At 35.4% G+C, this 18,059-nt stretch overlaps 3 protein-coding genes across 3 annotated transcripts; 2 read left to right on the top strand and 1 right to left on the bottom strand.

Annotated features, from left to right (window-relative positions):
* Positions 1-1,978: 1,978 nt before the first annotated feature.
* On the top strand, positions 1,979-10,104 carry LOC145887767 (uncharacterized). The gene is made up of 10 exons (XM_082978983.1): positions 1,979-2,074; positions 2,180-2,236; positions 3,534-3,674; positions 3,832-3,939; positions 8,497-8,569; positions 8,872-8,928; positions 9,248-9,440; positions 9,685-9,723; positions 9,777-9,894; positions 9,966-10,104. Exons 2-10 carry the CDS (start codon positions 2,203-2,205, stop codon positions 9,977-9,979), a joined length of 777 nt encoding a protein of 258 aa, XP_082835109.1. The 5' UTR covers positions 1,979-2,074; positions 2,180-2,202; the 3' UTR covers positions 9,980-10,104.
* On the bottom strand, positions 10,006-14,702 carry LOC145887766 (kelch-like ECH-associated protein 1). The gene is made up of 11 exons (XM_082978982.1): positions 14,409-14,702; positions 14,148-14,332; positions 12,131-12,311; positions 11,929-12,049; positions 11,704-11,874; positions 11,485-11,649; positions 11,222-11,427; positions 11,018-11,158; positions 10,752-10,957; positions 10,517-10,693; positions 10,006-10,463 (listed from the first exon to the last, which is right to left on the bottom strand). Exons 1-11 carry the CDS (start codon positions 14,501-14,503, stop codon positions 10,321-10,323), a joined length of 1,791 nt encoding a protein of 596 aa, XP_082835108.1. The 5' UTR covers positions 14,504-14,702; the 3' UTR covers positions 10,006-10,320.
* A 1,977-nt stretch (positions 14,703-16,679) lies between these two features.
* LOC145917776 (uncharacterized) lies at positions 16,680-17,586 on the top strand. Its single transcript, XM_083003058.1, has 2 exons — positions 16,680-17,312; positions 17,371-17,586. The coding sequence occupies exons 1-2, from the start codon at positions 16,680-16,682 to the stop codon at positions 17,584-17,586; spliced, it is 849 nt and encodes a 282-aa protein (XP_082859184.1).
* The last annotated feature ends 473 nt before the right edge of the window (positions 17,587-18,059 follow it).

Raw genomic sequence — 18,059 nt, 5'->3', positions numbered from 1 at the left:
AGCGACTTACTTTTTTCACACAAAGATAGATCACAGGCTGAACTTTCCAACGAAAGAAAAATCAAAAAAAAATTTGCATTAATATTCGAATATGAATATGATATGTTTGCTATGCCATAACTATAAGTAAACATCGATTTCCGTTGACATCCTTGAGGGTAGATATTCTTTGGCGTCCATACTATCTAAAAATATCAAACTTTTTCGCGAGGAAAAACGGAAAGCTTCTCAAATTTGAAGAATATTAACCATAACCCCCTATACTTTTCCACGTTTTGCGCCCGCCGCGAAAGGTAACAAAAAAATTCCCAGTTAACAAAACTTTGGCCGCGTGTAACTCTGCCATCTTATAAGCCAGCGACTTACTTTTTTCACACAAAGATAGATCACAGGCTGAACTTTCCAACAAAAGAAAAATCAAAAAAAAATTTGCATTAACATTCGAATATGAATATGATATGTTTGCTATGCCATAACTATAAGTAAACATCGATTTCCGTTGACATCCTTGAGGGTAGATATTCTTTGGCGTCCATACTATCTAAAAATATCAAACTTTTTCGCGAGGAAAAACGGAAAGCTTCTCAAATTTGAAGAATATTAACCATAACCCCCTATACTTTTCCACGTTTTGCGCCCGCCGCGAAAGGTAACAAAAAAATTCCCAGTTAACAAAACTTTGGCCGCGTGTAACTCTGCCATCTTATAAGCCAGCGACTTACTTTTTTCACACAAAGATAGATCACAGGCTGAACTTTCCAACAAAAGAAAAATCAAAAAAAAATTTGCATTAACATTCGAATATGAATATGATATGTTTGCTATGCCATAACTATAAGTAAACATCGATTTCCGTTGACATCCTTGAGGGTAGATATTCTTTGGCGTCCATACTATCTAAAAATATCAAACTTTTTCGCGAGGAAAAACGGAAAGCTTCTCAAATTTGAAGAATATTAACCATAACCCCCTATACTTTTCCACGTTTTGCGCCCGCCGCGAACAGGTTTCGGCCATGCAACGTTGCACAAACAATAACCGCTGAAATCCCGTCAATCAAACAACCTGATACACACTCTTTGTCAAATTCGCCTCTGTGTTTGGTCAGCCGAAGCTGCTTCCAGTCGCACCACGAGGAGGTACACAGATGATAGGCCACAAATTCATATTCGAATATTAATGCAAATTTTTTTTTGATTTTTCTTTTGTTGGAAAGTTCAGCCTGTGATCTATCTTTGTGTGAAAAAAGTAAGTCGCTGGCTTATAAGATGGCAGAGTTACACGCGGCCAAAGTTTTGTTAACTGGGAATTTTTTTGTTACCTTTCGCGGCGAGCGCAAAACGTGGAAAAGTATAGGGGGTTATGGTTGATATTCTTCAAATTTGAGAAGCTTTCCGTTTTTCGTCGCGAAAAAGTTTGAAATTTTTAGATAGCATGGACGCCAAAGAATATCTACCCTCAAGGATGTCAACGGAAATCGATGTTTACTTATAGTTATGGCATAGCAAACATATCATATTCATATTCGAATATTAATGCAAATTTTTTTTTGATTTTTCTTTTGTTGGAAAGTTCAGCCTGTGATCTATCTTTGTGTGAAAAAAGTAAGTCGCTGGCTTATAAGATGGCAGAGTTACACGCGGCCAAAGTTTTGTTAACTGGGAATTTTTTTGTAACCTTTCGCGGCGGGCGCAAAACGTGGAAAAGTATAGGGGGTTATGGTTGATATTCTTCAAATTTGAGAAGCTTTCCGTTTTTCCTCGCGAAAAAGTTTGAAATTTTTAGATAGTATGGACGCCAAAGAATATCTACCCTCAAGGATGTCAACGGAAATCGATGTTTACTTATAGTTATGGCATAGCAAACATATCATATTCATATTCGAATATTAATGCAAATTTTTTTTTGATTTTTCTTTCGTTGGAAAGTTCAGCCTGTGATCTATCTTTGTGTGAAAAAAGTAAGTCGCTACCTCGTAAGGCGGCCGAGTCACGTCCGTTTAAACTTTTGTTAACTGGCGATTTTTTTTTGTCAACTAACATCCCTCTGGTGATATTCTCGTATCTCCGAACATGTAAGTTGACTGACCAAGCAACTACTTTGTACCATACAATCTTATCATGCCAGAAATTTCGTTTTACATTTGTGTATATCTGGTAATTGTTTTGTGTGTTGCAAGATTTTGTTGGAGAAATTACCTCCATGGCTCATATCAAAAGAGGTCATGTAACCCAAGGTAAGTTATGTTTCTTTATTACAAACTCATTATTTCACCTTTGTAACCAGTTAGTACTTTTTTGCACTATTTAAGCAATATGGGATCACAATCCAAGATAAAGTGTATCGTAGATTAATTTATGACCCTTGGTTTTATTGTTTCAATGCCCATGCCATTTTGTTTTGCATATTTATTGTTCCTATCCATCCATAGCAGTTCCAAAATGAAATTGAACGAATGAATAGGATTATTCTAAACTGGTTGTTAAACAGAACAATAACATTAGGTGTCTAGTGCAGAATTGTTCATATGTTACAGAAATATTGAAAGCCCAATTATTACATAACCACAAGTCAGGGCCATTGTTGAACGTATGCACCTACCAGTCCTATGATAGGTTCTCACATAAGAGTAGTTGATACAGCACAAGTCAACAGCAACAAATTAACAACCCCTCACACAGTTTCAAATTCATAGCATGGTTTAGTACAAACTAAGCATAACCTACTGTTTTGGGGGTTAAGATATTCTAACATAGGTTTCATGTATAAAGTGATTAATTTCATTGCAGTTGTACATTTTGAAAATATCCATAGGCAAGTATGGAAGTGTGTTAATTTGGTTTGTGACTTCACAGTGATGTATTTTTTTGTGTGATGTCAGAGTTTTCCCCTCCTTTATGGACACCTAATTTGGGGATTCCCCAATATTTGGAACATACATATGTACAATTCCGCACTAGACCCATACAATATGATTGTTTCCTTTCCAGAATGAAAAGCCTGGCAAAAATATATCTGAGTAAATAATAAAATTTACTTATGCTACTTTGTTTGTGTAGTAGCTTTAAAAAAGTCCACTTTAATGAAAAAGGCATAAAAAAGTTTTGTAATAATTTAAAAATTTCAAAAGTTTTAGATTGGAGTCTGCTTTTTTATTATGAACATTAAAAATCAATTTTGCCTGCATGGGCATCCTCAGTTTCTGCAAATTCAATATTGCAAGTAAACACAGAAAGCTGTATGTAAATTGGTAAATTGTCCGTGCAGGCGATTTCGATTTTTTAATTATTAATATTAACCAGCTGACTTAAATTGTGAAAGTTTCAACGTATTGACTTTCTATCGGATATATTTGTGTTGTTGGTAGAATGACAATGTTCAATAGAGGGATAGAGTCTGGCAAACTTAAGTCTAACCATTTTCTGAAATATCATTATAATTGTAAACACTCTCAGAAATATTTATAGTTACTAAAATCATAAATTTCCACTGATATGGGCAGTGGATTGGTTTAATAATAAAATGTATAACAGGAGCACAATTCCATCAGATTTCATCACAAACCAGCAATCCTGAAACTGCACATATGAGAGTTTTTGTTGGAAATCTGAACACCTTACACATAACAAAAACAGAATTACGAACCCAGTTTTTGAAGTATGGCTTGATTGTAGGTAAGAATACACTAGATTATGTGGTTACAGTAATACTATAAACATCATCAATCCATATTCTTATCTGGAATTTTTTGTTAAGATAAAGATAACATATGCCACCCCAAATGCATTCATAGCGTTTTGTTTTATAACTATTATATTCTTTTCTTGACAGCTATTTCAATCCACCGAGGATATGCATTTATTCAATACAATAACCCTGTATCAGCTAGAAATGCAGTTGTTGGTGAAAATGGAACATTTATTGGAGGACAACAAATAGGTGTGTTTAGGTGTTTGGTAGTAAACATTTTAAGGCTAATTACTATAATATGCACTGGTGGAATCCTTACTTTGAAACAATAGTGTATCTTTTTAGTAAATGCAAAAAGCATAAAGAGTGTAAAAGTTATATCAAGCACCAGCAGTGAGTGCATTCCAAATCAATGATTTTCAACCAGTGTTCCGCGAAAGGTCGTGAGGTGTTCCGCAAGAAAGTTATTAGTTTCATGTGGAACACGGGTCGGAGATCACATGTTTATCACAAAGGGCGTAAACATTTTTATGAAAGTATCCATCCACTATCACCAGTTTGAATGTTCCATCGTGAAATTCCAACAATTTGGTGTTCGGCAAGAATATTTTGAATAAAAAGTGTTCTGTGGCTCAAAAGGTTGAAAAATACTGTTCTAGATGCACATACTTAGATATGACGAAGGTTACACAAAGACAAATTTGCTTGTTAACCTGTGTCAGCTGGTCACGGTACTTGACTGTTTTGGATTTTTTTTTACCAAAACTATGCGTAATTACAAATCCCAGACAAATAATTATCTCCACTTGCTACCAATGTGAATATTTTACTTTATGAAGCTTGAAAGAGATATTGTTTGTAGCAATATACTGTTTTGCCAATACAATACAGTTAAATTTTAGGCATCTTGTAAGCCACCATTTGACAATTTATTGTTGAAGTTTCTGTGGGTTGGGAACAAATAAAAAATAGGACAAGTGGTTATTGAGACACTGAAAGTGCTCTAACTTGGTGTCCCTGTTTTTGTCCTAAATACTCATACATATTTTGTTATTTGTGCAGCATAGAGGTAAGTAAGTTTCTATTTCTTCATTTTTGGGGGCAAGGAATTCAAAAATGTTACCAGAAACAATGTAAAACCACATTAATGTGATCAAACTGTTAAATGATAATATTTCGGATGCAAAACTTTGTTAACCTTAAAACCCAAATTACTACGATAACAATTGAACAACTATCCTGTTGCAGCACGACCATTTGTCATGCAGTAAACTATTCTATCAAATATATAGCGTATGTGTTTGCATGACGTCACAATTGATTTATTGATTCGGTCGAAAAAGAGTTTGAGTCTGAATATGATAAGAATAAGGAACAACCCTAATTATCTCACCAAATTGCCAATTTTGTAAGAAACTCATTGCAAACACAGGTTGATGATCATTACTTTTTTCAAAAAAAACTTCGATGGTATATCGGGAAATAACTTTGAAGTAAACATAAAAATATTTTGTTGCAATGCTTTATGTGTTACTGTGAACCCAAATTGTGAGATTCTTTGCACAAACGAGTTGCTAATTCCAAAATAACTAGCACAATTGCTTGCTTTAATCCTTCCAATTCCTCTTGGCATCTGCCATTTATAAATAAGGATTCACATTATTTATGTGCATTGTCTACATAATCTTGTTGTTTAAGTCCAATAGTATAAGAATCTTATCTCAATCAAAATTTATTTTTTCCAATAACACTACGACAAAAATTGCTTAAAAACTGCCCAGTATTATGCTCAAACATAAATAACTGATTCTGTATGAGTACACCTTCCAACAACATAACAGATCAGTATCTTGGAAATAAGACACAACATATAATTCTCGAGATTTTCACTTTTTAGTGGATGAACTTTAATCTGAATTACCATATTCTAAAAAAATCCAAATTTTAACATGTAAGTCCAATTCTTGGACAACAGAACAAACAGTAAGTTTTTTTAAAGGAACCAAACATTTTATTCAAAAAGCCATCAACAAACAAAAATTAAACAGAACTTTGGCGAGACAAGCTTACTCAACCTGGAGCATACTTATTTTTAGGTTTAGGCCGTATCTCACAATTAAATCTTGAAAATTGAGCTTTAGAGGTCATTTGCCTTCATGCACCTGGTGACAGTTTCCCTAGTTTGCCAAAAACTCTATTTTCGTTCTTACAAAGCAGTTTGCCAAAAACAAACAACAAAGTGCTTTGTAAGTATGAAGTGCTTAGTAAGTATGAAATAGTGCATTGTGAATTAATACTGATGTGTACTAATGAAAAACACTGATATAGATTTTCAAGTAAACTTGAGATTATGAAAATAAAAGGGTGATATGAATGGTGTTTGGCAGTATGTTGTCTGTCTAAGCAGTGTACAATAGCCACTAAAATTAAGGTAAGAGAAGGAGGAATTATTACTACTGTGACTCTCACATAGACTTGCTTGCAGCAAAAATTCATGTTAAAGCTATGCAGGCAGTTGTAGGTACAGGCAAGCCAATAAATGTAAATAAATTTTTGAAGTTCAAATATTTTGTAATAAATGGAGTCTGTAACCACTAAAAAAGTGGTTCAACTCCAACTTAAAACCCTTACAATTCCCGACAATCATTTGGAAAGGCTATTGAAAAATGTTGCCGTCTTCACCCAAAAAAAAAGGGCAGTAATATAAAAATTAGCACAATCTGTTGGCTTTAACATTGCAAATGAAATTGGAAGATAATCAAAAAAAGATCAAGGTTTGGGAATCCAAAGAAAGCAAATCGTAGAAAGTTTTTTTTTGTGTACACAATGTCTGGTATGAATGATATCATAATTTTGTGGGACTCTCAACTGTTGGATTCTCAACTTTCTGTAGCCTCAGACCTAAAAACTTTTACTAAATTCCTCACCAAAAGATCAATGCAAGTGCATTTTCCATGATTTTTTTTTCTTCTTTAAAGGCCTTAAATGTGAAATATACACTTTCATACTGAGATGAAGTCCTATGCTCCACAGTCCCCAACAGTAAATGTTGGAGAATGCAGTGTGCTCTAATGTGCAAAAAACGATAAAACCACTAAATGCAATGATAGTTTACAATCAGTGGCAAAAAAAGATTCAGAACAACATATGTTGCACATTGTCACAGAGAAAAAATTTGTTAGGGATGTGTTTAAAAATTTCAAATGCAGTTTCACTAATTTGGTAAATCATGTGAATACAAAAAAAGTCAAACAAACAGTTTCTAAAGTGACCTCATGGATCCAAATAGCAGAGTATTACAAATTGACTTTCCCATGTCATATGACTGCCAATTTTAGAACTAGCCACAAAGTGCACTTTGGTCGAGAGAGAGTGTGACTTTGTTTGCAGCTGCACTCACATCCCTTAAAAACAACCACCTTTCTGCTTCAACACAAAACCAAAAGATAAGGACACAATTTATGTGTTCTTTGACCACCTGTACAAAAATTTTATAACGCCGCATCAAAATGAAATAATTGGGAGTGATGGGCCTTTAGCTGAATTTGAGAACAAGTATATGGTTAAAGGTTTAAAAAATTTTCAAATATATACCAAAAATCTTTTGTGTGAAAGTATTTTGCCACCTCACATGGCAAAGGTGTGGTCGATGGAATTGGTGGCAATTGCAAGTTATTGGTACGGCGAAAGGTATTCAGCAAGAGTGAATCAGGAGTTATTGTGCGAAATGCTCTAGATTTTGCAAATGTACCTTTAAAACTTGTTACAGCCACCAAAGTATGCTATTTTTCAAAATGAAATAGAAGATAGGATCAGATCCAACAAACCCTTATCAATGTTGCAAAAGTACCAGGCATTTAAAAAATGCATGTAATTCAAGCTGAGATGGGCTCTGTGAAAATGTAGAAAAATGTTGAATTTCAGAAAGTTTCAGTTCAATGGAGTTTTGCGATGAAGTGCCAGTATGAAGTTGGAGATTGGGTTGTAGTTGTTTATGATGGACAACACTATCCAGGAGAAATCACGGAAATATATTTAGATAGTTTGGGGGTCTGTACTATAGTTCAGAGTGGTCCAAATTGCTGTGGGTGGCTGGAAATAAAAGATGAAATTTTGTATAGTTTTAATAATGTTTTTGAAAACATCTCACCCCCTTCTGTTGGAAGAAGCAGAGGGCAGTTTTCATTTTCAAACAATATATAGTTTTACTTTTTATCTGTTGTGTGTTTATAGCTTCTTTATTACAAATTTATATTCTGTTTATTTGGGTTTTTTTCATAAATTTTTGTTTTTTTGCATCAAAATACGGTTGTTATGTTTTTAGCTGTTATTGTAACAGGGTTCAAGATTTTTATCCTAATTTTCTTTTTTTGTTTGACTACAAAATAACTTTAAAATTTTTTTTTGTGTGTGTTTTACTTATTTTCTACTTTGTTTTTTTAATTTAAGAAACAAAACAAAATTCAACATGCAATTCGTGTTACTTGTGACAAACAGTCAGTTAGTGGGTATCTAATTAAGTAGGACAATGTATATTTACAGAATGTCGCACACGTATCTTCACTGTCACACACAGAACTTTGTTCCCCCCCATTTTTGCAATGTATCAAATCCCAGAAGTTTAGGTGTTAGTGGTTTTATTGGGTTATTGGTATTTCTCAACCAAACGTCCCCAGTTTTTCTACTATTTTGCTGTATCTGTTTCTCAAATCAAATCTAAATCAACCGAGGTTTAAGGTCCTGCCACCTTCTAAATATTTTTTATAGAATTTTATTCAGTTTTATTTGGATTATTAATTTTTTCAGACATTAATATTGCAGCTGAACCAAAACCAAACCAGAAACCTCAAGGTTTAAACACTGGAGTTTCAAACAGTTTGTAAGTTACTCAAAACTTTTTTGAAAGACACCCATACACATTGGTTACACTATTGGCATGTGTAATGTTGTATTGCAACCAATGTTATTCTATTTGCTGCTTTGACCTGCCAAACAATTTTGTTTTTCCCCTATTACTGCATTACAATATATCCTTTTTGTAAATGTAACATTGTTTCTTATGCACAGATTTGCAAACAATGATTGTGTTTTAAGCAAACAGTTGTTTCTTTCCCGTTTTGCATACACATCTTGAGTCATGAAAAGTATAAATCTTAATCAATTGCATTGTTTTGTTTGCAGTGGATTTGGCTTTGGAAGTGAAAGTGGTTTCAACAAGCACAGTAATCAGGCTTCAAGGTGAATTTACATATTTTGCTGAAGATATTTTTTTTCTAGATACAGAGAACTGTTTGAGTGTAAATGTTATGCTTGACATTGCTATATTTATATTGTTGATTTACTGTTTTTAACATAAACCTGGCTGTGTATGTGTCTATGTGCATGACACATTTCATCTTGTGTATCAAACGTTTTTGTCATGTCTTCATTCCACTTACTTCACACAATAACTCAGAGAAGCCAATTTACTTTTAATAAAGACCGCATAGCAAAAAAGTTTTGCCCTAAAACCCCGTTTTTGTCCCCAAAACAAATCAGCATCACAGTTCTATCATAGAGTTATTGCTGGAAAGAATGTCCCATCTGTACGGGGTCTTGAATTTAGAGGATGGGGACGTGGCCTTTCTGTTGCAAGAGGTGGATTAACAGGCCTAACAAAAAAAATTCAAACTGGACGAATTGAAAAACATGCTATGAAGAAGTTTCCTACTGTTCATAAAGTTGCTCTACCACAAGCCACTGCAGCAGAAGTTAGTAATGTACTAATTTTTGTGTAAAATAAAATGTATTATTACTAACACAGATTTCTAAATATTAATGTATGAATCAGGTGATCTTTTACTAAATTAAAAAAATAGAATTTAACCAACCAGCTCCTTACATTTCCACTGTTTACAAAGCAAACTTAATTTAGATGAAATGTTTTAAAATTTGTTTGCATATTGCAATTAATCAATATAATTTGCTGTGTTTAGTTAACAGCATCTTTTACAGACAGATGTAAACATCAATACACCTGTCAAAAAAGAACTGGTAAGTCTACTTTTATGCCATTAAAACATTGCAAAAACAACAATATTCTGCAGGGTGAAGGTGAAAATTCAAGACTTGGTAAACTTGACATAAAATGGATCAATAGAGAATTAATGGAAATACAAAAAAAAATTGAAACTGTTATTGAACGGTTGCCCAAATACAACGGCGGTAAATACAATTTCTTTACACCTTTCAATTTAAAGTTAAAGTCACTGTCTTGCCTTTTTGTGTCATACTAGGAACTTCAGATTGAAAACCCTTGGACCCAGTGGCCATAAATAATGTTTGAAATTTATTTTTCCACAAATGGGAATTTCTTGTGCAACCATAATGCATGTAACTTCACTCTAATTGTATTTGCAACACCACATGGTTTTACAGGTGTTTACAACAAAATATACAACAATAAAACATAAAAAAATGTTTTCAGGATGCCCAATGCAAGGCATCAAGAGGGGAGGTAGAATACATGCCCTCACAAAACTTAACATTGCTATCTTACCAGACAATCACAGTGTAAAAAAGAGCAAGGTTAGCTTAAACGGATTAGGAAGTGCAGAAAAAAAAAAGTCAGGAGTTGCACTTTAAAAAATGCTATCTGCGGAGACATGGTTGAAATCCAACAGCAGATCCACATCCAGACCGGCCACCTGACATGTTAGTTACTTCTTTCCACTCATTGCGACATGGTTCGTAATATTCAACACTTGAAAGAAAGTCATGTCCATCATATCCACCTGCAAACACTGTTTACCATTTTTCTAGCAGTGTTTGTAGTACATTTACTTGCCTAAAGCAAAGATTTTGCCATTATGAACTGTCACTGCCAATGCTGATCGCCGATGTTTCATGTGGGCAACATATTGCCACGTATCTTCTAAAACATTGTACCGCTCTACAGAATGTAATTGTTCTTTGCCATCATACCCACCTATGGCAAAAATGAAATTTCCAACTGCTACAACACCTAAAGTGAAAAGTTATAAAGATATGGCCACAATCTATAAGTGAAAAAATATGCAAACCTGCACCACTTCGAGCTGTCAGCATCGATTTGACAAAACACCACTCATCATTTTCAGGATGGTAGCATTCAACTGAAGACAGTCGGTGTTGTCCATCAAATCCCCCAACTGCATAAAGCATTCGATTGATCACAGCACATCCAACACCAATTCTTTTTGTCTTCATTCCACAAACCATTGTCCATGTATCTTTGTCTGGATCATACCTGTACAAAATGTTTTTGGAAAATACTATTTTGACTAGAGATATTTTTTAGGATTTTCACCTTTCCATACTATTATGATGAATTGTTCCTTGTGAACCGCCAACAGCAAATATCATGTTGTCTATTACTCCAACACCAACCCTATTCCTAGGTACATTCATGGATGATCTTTGATCCCACTGATCAGACATGGGGTTATACCTAGACATATTTGCAACAACAAGTAAGCCCTGATCTAAATTTCCATTTTGCTAGGCTTCTTACCTATCACAAGCAGCAGAATCATAATTTCCTTCTGGAGAATTGTTGCGTCCACCAATAGCATAGAACAGTCCATGAACTACGCAGGAAGCAATGCCAGAACGTGGCATTGGGAGGTCTCGTAACCTTAACCACACATTTTCTTCGGGGTGGTAACACTCCATGTATGACAACGAGTGTCTGAGATAGCCACCTGCCACATATATTACCTGCAACAAATACAAGAGGATATTAAAGTGAGACTAAACATTTTTGTAAAACATTACCTGCCCTGCTTCTGGAATACGTGGCTTTTGCTTAATGGGCTTGTGCAAGGTTAGCTCTTTGAATATATGTGCCAGATATTCTTTACAACGAGGTTCTTTGTTTACGACAGGGCAATTTTGCAGTTGTTTTTCCAAAAATCCTGGTGTTAACGAGTGACATCGAACCTAAAAAAAACTTTTATTTACATTTTTTTATCTTTTTGATGTTGGCACACTAACCGCTTCAAGCAGCATTTTTAAATATTGCTGTCTCGCAGGTCTATCATATTGTACCCAACACAAAACAGCATTGTAAACTTGTGACTCACAATCAACATGTATTTCATCAGATGCAATAATTTTTGATAATCTACATGGGGAAAGTGTTTTAAATTCTTCACTTTGTGAAACCTTCAAAAATATAGTGGTTAAATTTTATGCAAACACAAGAATTTTATGACACACCTCCCCAAAATGAGCACAGATGTATTTTTCAATATTTTTTTTAAGCTCACTACATCCAAGATCCTCTGCAAATGCTGCCAGGCCCAAACAGTTTGATGGGTCAACTTGGTTTTCCAAAAATCTAAAAAAGTTAAAACGAAACTCCCTAACTGTTCACAAGAATATGTTCCTTAAGAGCCATATTACTACAACAATGACATACTTGCAACAAATCTGTATCACATGGGTCATTTGTAGCATCCATGCACCCATCATTATATAAAGGACACATTGCTCACTAATTAAAATCCTTGAGGTATACGCAAAGTCCAAAAGCTTAGAAAAAACTTCTGGGTGAATGTCTTTCATATTTATTTCCGACATATTGCGTTCTCTGCAACCACCTTTAAAGTAATAATTATGGTTGCACTTTTTATCCGAATTTTTACATTAAATGAATAAAAGATTTGCTTTATGTTCTCAAAAGAGGGATATGTTGCCTTGGCCAGCAACCAATTCCAAAGGAAGCAAAAGTGTATTTAATATGTCATTAATCCAAATTTACACAATCTCAAATCAATCGACAAGACTGCATTTAAAGTTAGCAGTGTGTTTCCAGGAACTGTAAAAAACAGCTAATCTTCACATGTACCATGGCAGTGCAAGGTTTTAACCACTTGCAACAATTTTCATTCAGGCTGTGTTGCCCTTGTTTTATTTTCTGTACAAAAAAATTAGCGTTGTTAATAACAACTTGTTATATTGCTAGCCCTTTTAGCCTAATACATATGTAAGTGAAGGTATAAATAATTCTTTTTCTTACCATAACGATTCTAGATCTTGGCTATATTCAAAAAGTTGCCCATTTTAAACGTATTTTTTACACTTACATTACATGTTCAGTTATACACAGTCTCTACAAAAACTACTTAAACTCTTGTTCAATTAAAACAAAAAGATGTCTCAATTAAATCTCAGACTTAACAAATGTCTCCAATCTTTATCCAGACAAATTTGGAATCCCGAATAATTAATTCTACTCTGTTTGCAATAACAAAAAATTGGCCATTTTACATCAAGTGAAGGGTTTCGAAAAGATATTGCAGCCAAACCAGCAAAAATACAATACTTTATTGAAGCTTATATTAGGGTTCCTCTATTTCCCGGATTTTTTCCTTCCCGGGATTCGGGAAATAAAAAAAATTCCCGGGATCCCAACAAAAAAATTGCCTTTTTTTTTCATGGGTAATTACATCATTTAATGGACAAAAATTTGTCTATTACACCTGCAAACATTTAATTTAGCAAGTTCCCGTCAAGTAATATCACATTCGCCAAGGTTAATCTACAAAACATAAAAAAAAATCAACAGAATTTTTGTACCGCTAGGTTGCACCCTAAAAAAATTTTACATCGTCCTTACAAATGCGTACCAACGTCGTTTATAGTGTAAGTTTCCACCATAAAACTGATTGAAAAACACAAAACAGGGTCATCGTTTTGATTCATAGGATCCAAAAAAGGAAAATTTATTCACATCTTAATCAATTTTGCTTTGTTGCCATATTCCCGGGAAGTGAAATCAAAATTCCCGGGATTCAGGAACGGAATATCGTCGGGAAACCTCGGGAATTTCCCGTCGAAACATTCCCGGGAAGGAACCCTAGCTTATATACGGACCAGTAATGAAGGAAATATGCAACAGTTTTTTTAAGTAATCTGTCATACCAGCCTTTAAGTAAAACATGGGCTCGATGTAGGTCCACTGATTTTTAAAAATCAGCAAATGTTTCAGTCGTACTTTTCCAAATAATAATTGCAGAAACTAAAGTACGTATTTCTATAATATTTAACATCAAAGAAGTTAAGTTCTTTAACTTGCCAAATACTTTTGTATTAAATAACTCAACTTCTTTTGTTTCTTGTTTTTAATGTGATGATGCCTTGTTAGGCATATATATTTTTCCTAACATCAACAAACTGATATAGACCCTTTTTGGGGGATTCTGGACGTTATAACTACAGAATAATATACAAATTCAAAATCGTGGACATTCAGTCACTTTTTTCATTTCTCCCCTCATATTTTAAGTCATTTTAGAACACCATTGCATTCCAGTAATGGTAAAAAAAAACTGTATACTTGCACACAAAAAATACTGTTTGGTTGCTTTGTAGTCTGTTTCATTTTGACCCAATTACACTTTTTCTAATGAAATGGATTTAAAATTTGTGCTTACCTGTAAACATAGCCTTAAAGTATGGAGAACAAGCTGCCAGAACCAGTTTGTGAGCAGAAAATTTTTTCTTCTGGCCATTGTAATCCAGTTTAATTGTTACATCACATAACAAAGTATTCTGTCTTAGCTCATTTATGATAGTCAAGGAATCATTGGGATATTCCTTTAATTCAAATCTTTCAATTCTGCACGTATAATTTACAACATTCAGGAGAATTGAATGCAGAGTTATTGTTTTACTAATACAATGATGAAACGCACCTGTCCCCATTCATTGAAGGAATGACCTTGCCTGGACATTTTCCCATTGAATTGCCACTATCCCCAAATGCAAGTTTTTTTAGCTTGCAAGACATTTTTCACACTTTTTATAAATTACCTCACATAAGAGCTATACAGACTGGGAATTTTTTTTGGCAAAATTCACACAAAATCGTCGCTTCTCATAGGGTGTTACAAAAACACCTTCCATTTTTTAGTTAAATGTAAATGTCTGGAAAAAGACATACAAACCAGTTTTGTATATTTATTAATAATTGTCCTAATTCTTCGCAAAATGGCAATAAACAAAGTCTTGCGAGGCTGAGACAAAGGTCTTAAATCTGCTGACTCATTTTGACAACATATTCAACCATACCGTTCTGCTTCGACGGTTAAGCGTATATTTTCTGTAAATTTTGGATTGGTTTTCACTTTAATTGTTAGATTTTTTATTCTCAAATGAGGTTCGTAAATTGTTTGCTGATAATCCTGGAAGAGATATAATTTATTAACGTGATTCAAGTGTACTTGGTTTTGCATACAATTCCTTTTAACATAGAATACTAAAGTTTAAAGGTGCAGGTGACACGGTCATGGCAACTTTTCGTAAAACTGAAGGTACATCCACAACAAACCTATTTCCAAAATTTTTAGGTTCAATGTCAACTAAAAAAAGCAGAAAACTGCATTAAACGTAGCAGCGACCAACAAACGTAAACCTTTTTCGCTGTAGCGAATTTAACGCCATACAAGGCGTTCGCGTCAAAAACTGCCTTGTATTGCAGCAAAAAAAAAGCGCCTTGTATTGCAGAAAGGCTTCTGTCTTCAATAAGTCAAGGATGGTGCGTTTCTTCGCTCAGGGACATAATATGACGACATTTTGGTTGTGATATCATAACTTTAACTTCACCTTTGTGGTGACTTTAATCTGATGATTCTAAAATTTCTGGTTAGAACTATACTGCGAAAAAATGTATTGGTGGTTAATTGTTGTAGATTTCATTGTAACAATGAACTTGAACAATATCCGGTGAAGTACCGCATCATTTAATTAGGTTGTGACCGAAACCGATTATTCGGCAGTTCATCCAAAGAAAGTTTAATTAGGACTTATCTTTAGCCTGGAGTAGTCTAAACGACAATGCTTCAATAAGTAATAATTGACGCGATAAGCACACCACTAACGGTTTTTCTCTGTCGTGTTTTTGACAAGTTTTTGCTTGACGTTAGCGATCATAAATGCCTTGACTTCTAAACTGGAATAATATGACATCATAAATGCTTTGACCATATAAGCACCTTGACCCAGCAACAACTTTATTATTACGAAACTAAATAAGACTTGATAGGTAAAAACAGCGTCCGTCTGTTTACAGCTCAAATTAACATTAAATATCCGTTTGTTGCACTTGTTCACTTGCTGTGCTCCTGTTTAATGTAAAACTACTAAACCATTTATACAATGTTTTTCATTCCTATGCAGAAGGCTCACTGGCAGTTCTCGCACGAGCGCCTTCTATGACGTCACGCAACTATAATATCGCTTTCGCACGATTTCGTTCGCAAGGGTTTAAACTTAACTTTTTTTGCCTAAAATTAGTAAAAGTTATGAGCATTTCTTACTTTAATTATTTCTTATTTTAATCTTTCATGTCATATGCTCTTTAAACTGTCAATCTAACCGGAACTGAACCCGAATACCTATAGGGTGGAATTATTAGAATACTAAACATGAAACGGAAAATCCGCTGAAAATTTTAGCGTTTTTGAGAGGGCTTAAAAACCTAGTAAATGGAACAAAATTTTAAAACTGTTTTAAAAAACAAGAAGTTTGGTCCCTCGTGTTTTGAAATCGCGTAGTATCATTTTTCATCGATTTGTTGCTTACTAACAATGGATTAAAATATGAACAAACATTGTGCGCTTGTTTGCAAGCATTAGAAAGGTAAATCGATCGACATTAACTAAGTTGACTAGTTTGCTTGTTATGTTTTATTTGAACCGTTTCTCTGCACACAGTATGACGGTATTTTGGAAATATTTTTTTTTGTAACAACAGGCCCTTTTGACATAAAAAGTTGACAAATGTCCTTTTTATGTCCTTTTGACACAGAAAGTTCTGCGATTTCCAGCAAAAAGAAGGTTGCAAAGCTACGAGCACTTGCACTTCCATAATCCAATATGGTACCTCCCGCATCACCCGGTGACTAATCCGAAGAAACCAGAGAAGGCGCCGCCAAGTTTGAAGGTCAGTCGTTAAATGACAGATTAATGAAGGGACCGGATGTGGTGAATTCACTCGTCTGGGTGCTGATGCGATTTTGCAAAGGTCGCATTGCAATTGTAGCCGATGTAGAGGCAATGTTCCATCAGGTGCTGGTAGCTCCGCCAGACCGTGATGCACTGCGGTTCTTGTGGTGGCCGGGCGGGGACATGTCTAAGACGCCGACAGCCCTTCGGATGAAAGTACATTTATTCGGAGCACGATCGTCAACCAGTTGTGCAACGTTTTGTTTGCGTCAAACCGCCAAAAAGCACAGGAAGTTCTTTGACCCGCGAGTGGCTAGTGTCGTCCGAAACAACTTCTACGTTGATGGTTGTTTGACGACGGCCGCGGATGACACGGCCGGGATAAGATTGGTCGGGGACCTACGAAATCCGTTGGCAACGGGTGGTTTTAAATTGACAAAATGGATATCAACAAGCAAAGCAGTAATGGAAACGGTGCCACATGACGTAACGGCTAAAGCAGTACAGGACGTCGCGCTTCTTGGTCAAGTGCAGGAAAGAGTCCTCGGGATCGGTTGGAACGTTGCTGATGATGATTTCAGGTTTAATGTCGATTTGGCTGACAAACCTCTGTCCCGCCGTGGAATGTTTGCCATAACTCTTCGACCCAGTAGGGTTTGTTGCACCGGTTGTACTTGAAACTCGACTGGTTTACCGAGAACTGTGCCGACAGCAGCTCGATTGGGACGAGGAAGTCCATGGAACAATTCGCTTGCGTTGGAAATGGTGGAGCGACAGCTTGGTTCGACTCCACGACGTGAAGATTTCCCGTTGGTTTCAACCCGGAGAAAACATGTCTGGGTTTCAACTTCATTTTTTGCTGACGCTTCGTCCGTCGATTGTGGCAGCGTTTGTTACCTCAGAAGTATGGCCGAAGACGACAGTATAACGTGTTACTTTGTCATGGGGAAGTCATTGTAGTCAGGGATCTGGAAAGCATACCATTCCTCGTCTGGAATTGGAAGCGGCTTTGGATGCTGTTGAGTTGTCTTGCATAGTTAAAAAATAATTGTGTTAAGAGGACGGATTCCTCAATCGTTCTGCAGTCATTGAACGCCGACAACAAATGTTTTCCGGTGTTTTCGCGTAATGGTTTGGCGCAAATTGAGCGGTACACGTGTGTGCACGACTGGCGACACGTCCGTACCCACTTAAATCCGGCAGATCAAGCTTCGCGTGAAATGACGACAGAGGAATTTCTCAAGTCAGGAATGTGGCACGACGGGCCTCCGTTTTTGAAAATGAGCCCAGATAAATGGCCCAATTTGTTTGCAAAGGAAAAACTTTGTTTTCCTTTTTATTTAACATATCGGCAACCATGCTTTCTTGGACAACTGTATCCTGTTTTAACTCCATTCCGCT

The sequence above is a fragment of the Ascidia mentula genome, chromosome 1 (genome assembly GCF_947561715.1).
Source record: "Ascidia mentula chromosome 1, kaAscMent1.1, whole genome shotgun sequence".
Lineage (NCBI taxonomy): Eukaryota > Metazoa > Chordata > Ascidiacea > Phlebobranchia > Ascidiidae > Ascidia > Ascidia mentula.
Note: the sequence above shows the minus strand (reverse complement) of the source record. Positions and strands in the feature narration are given on the sequence as shown.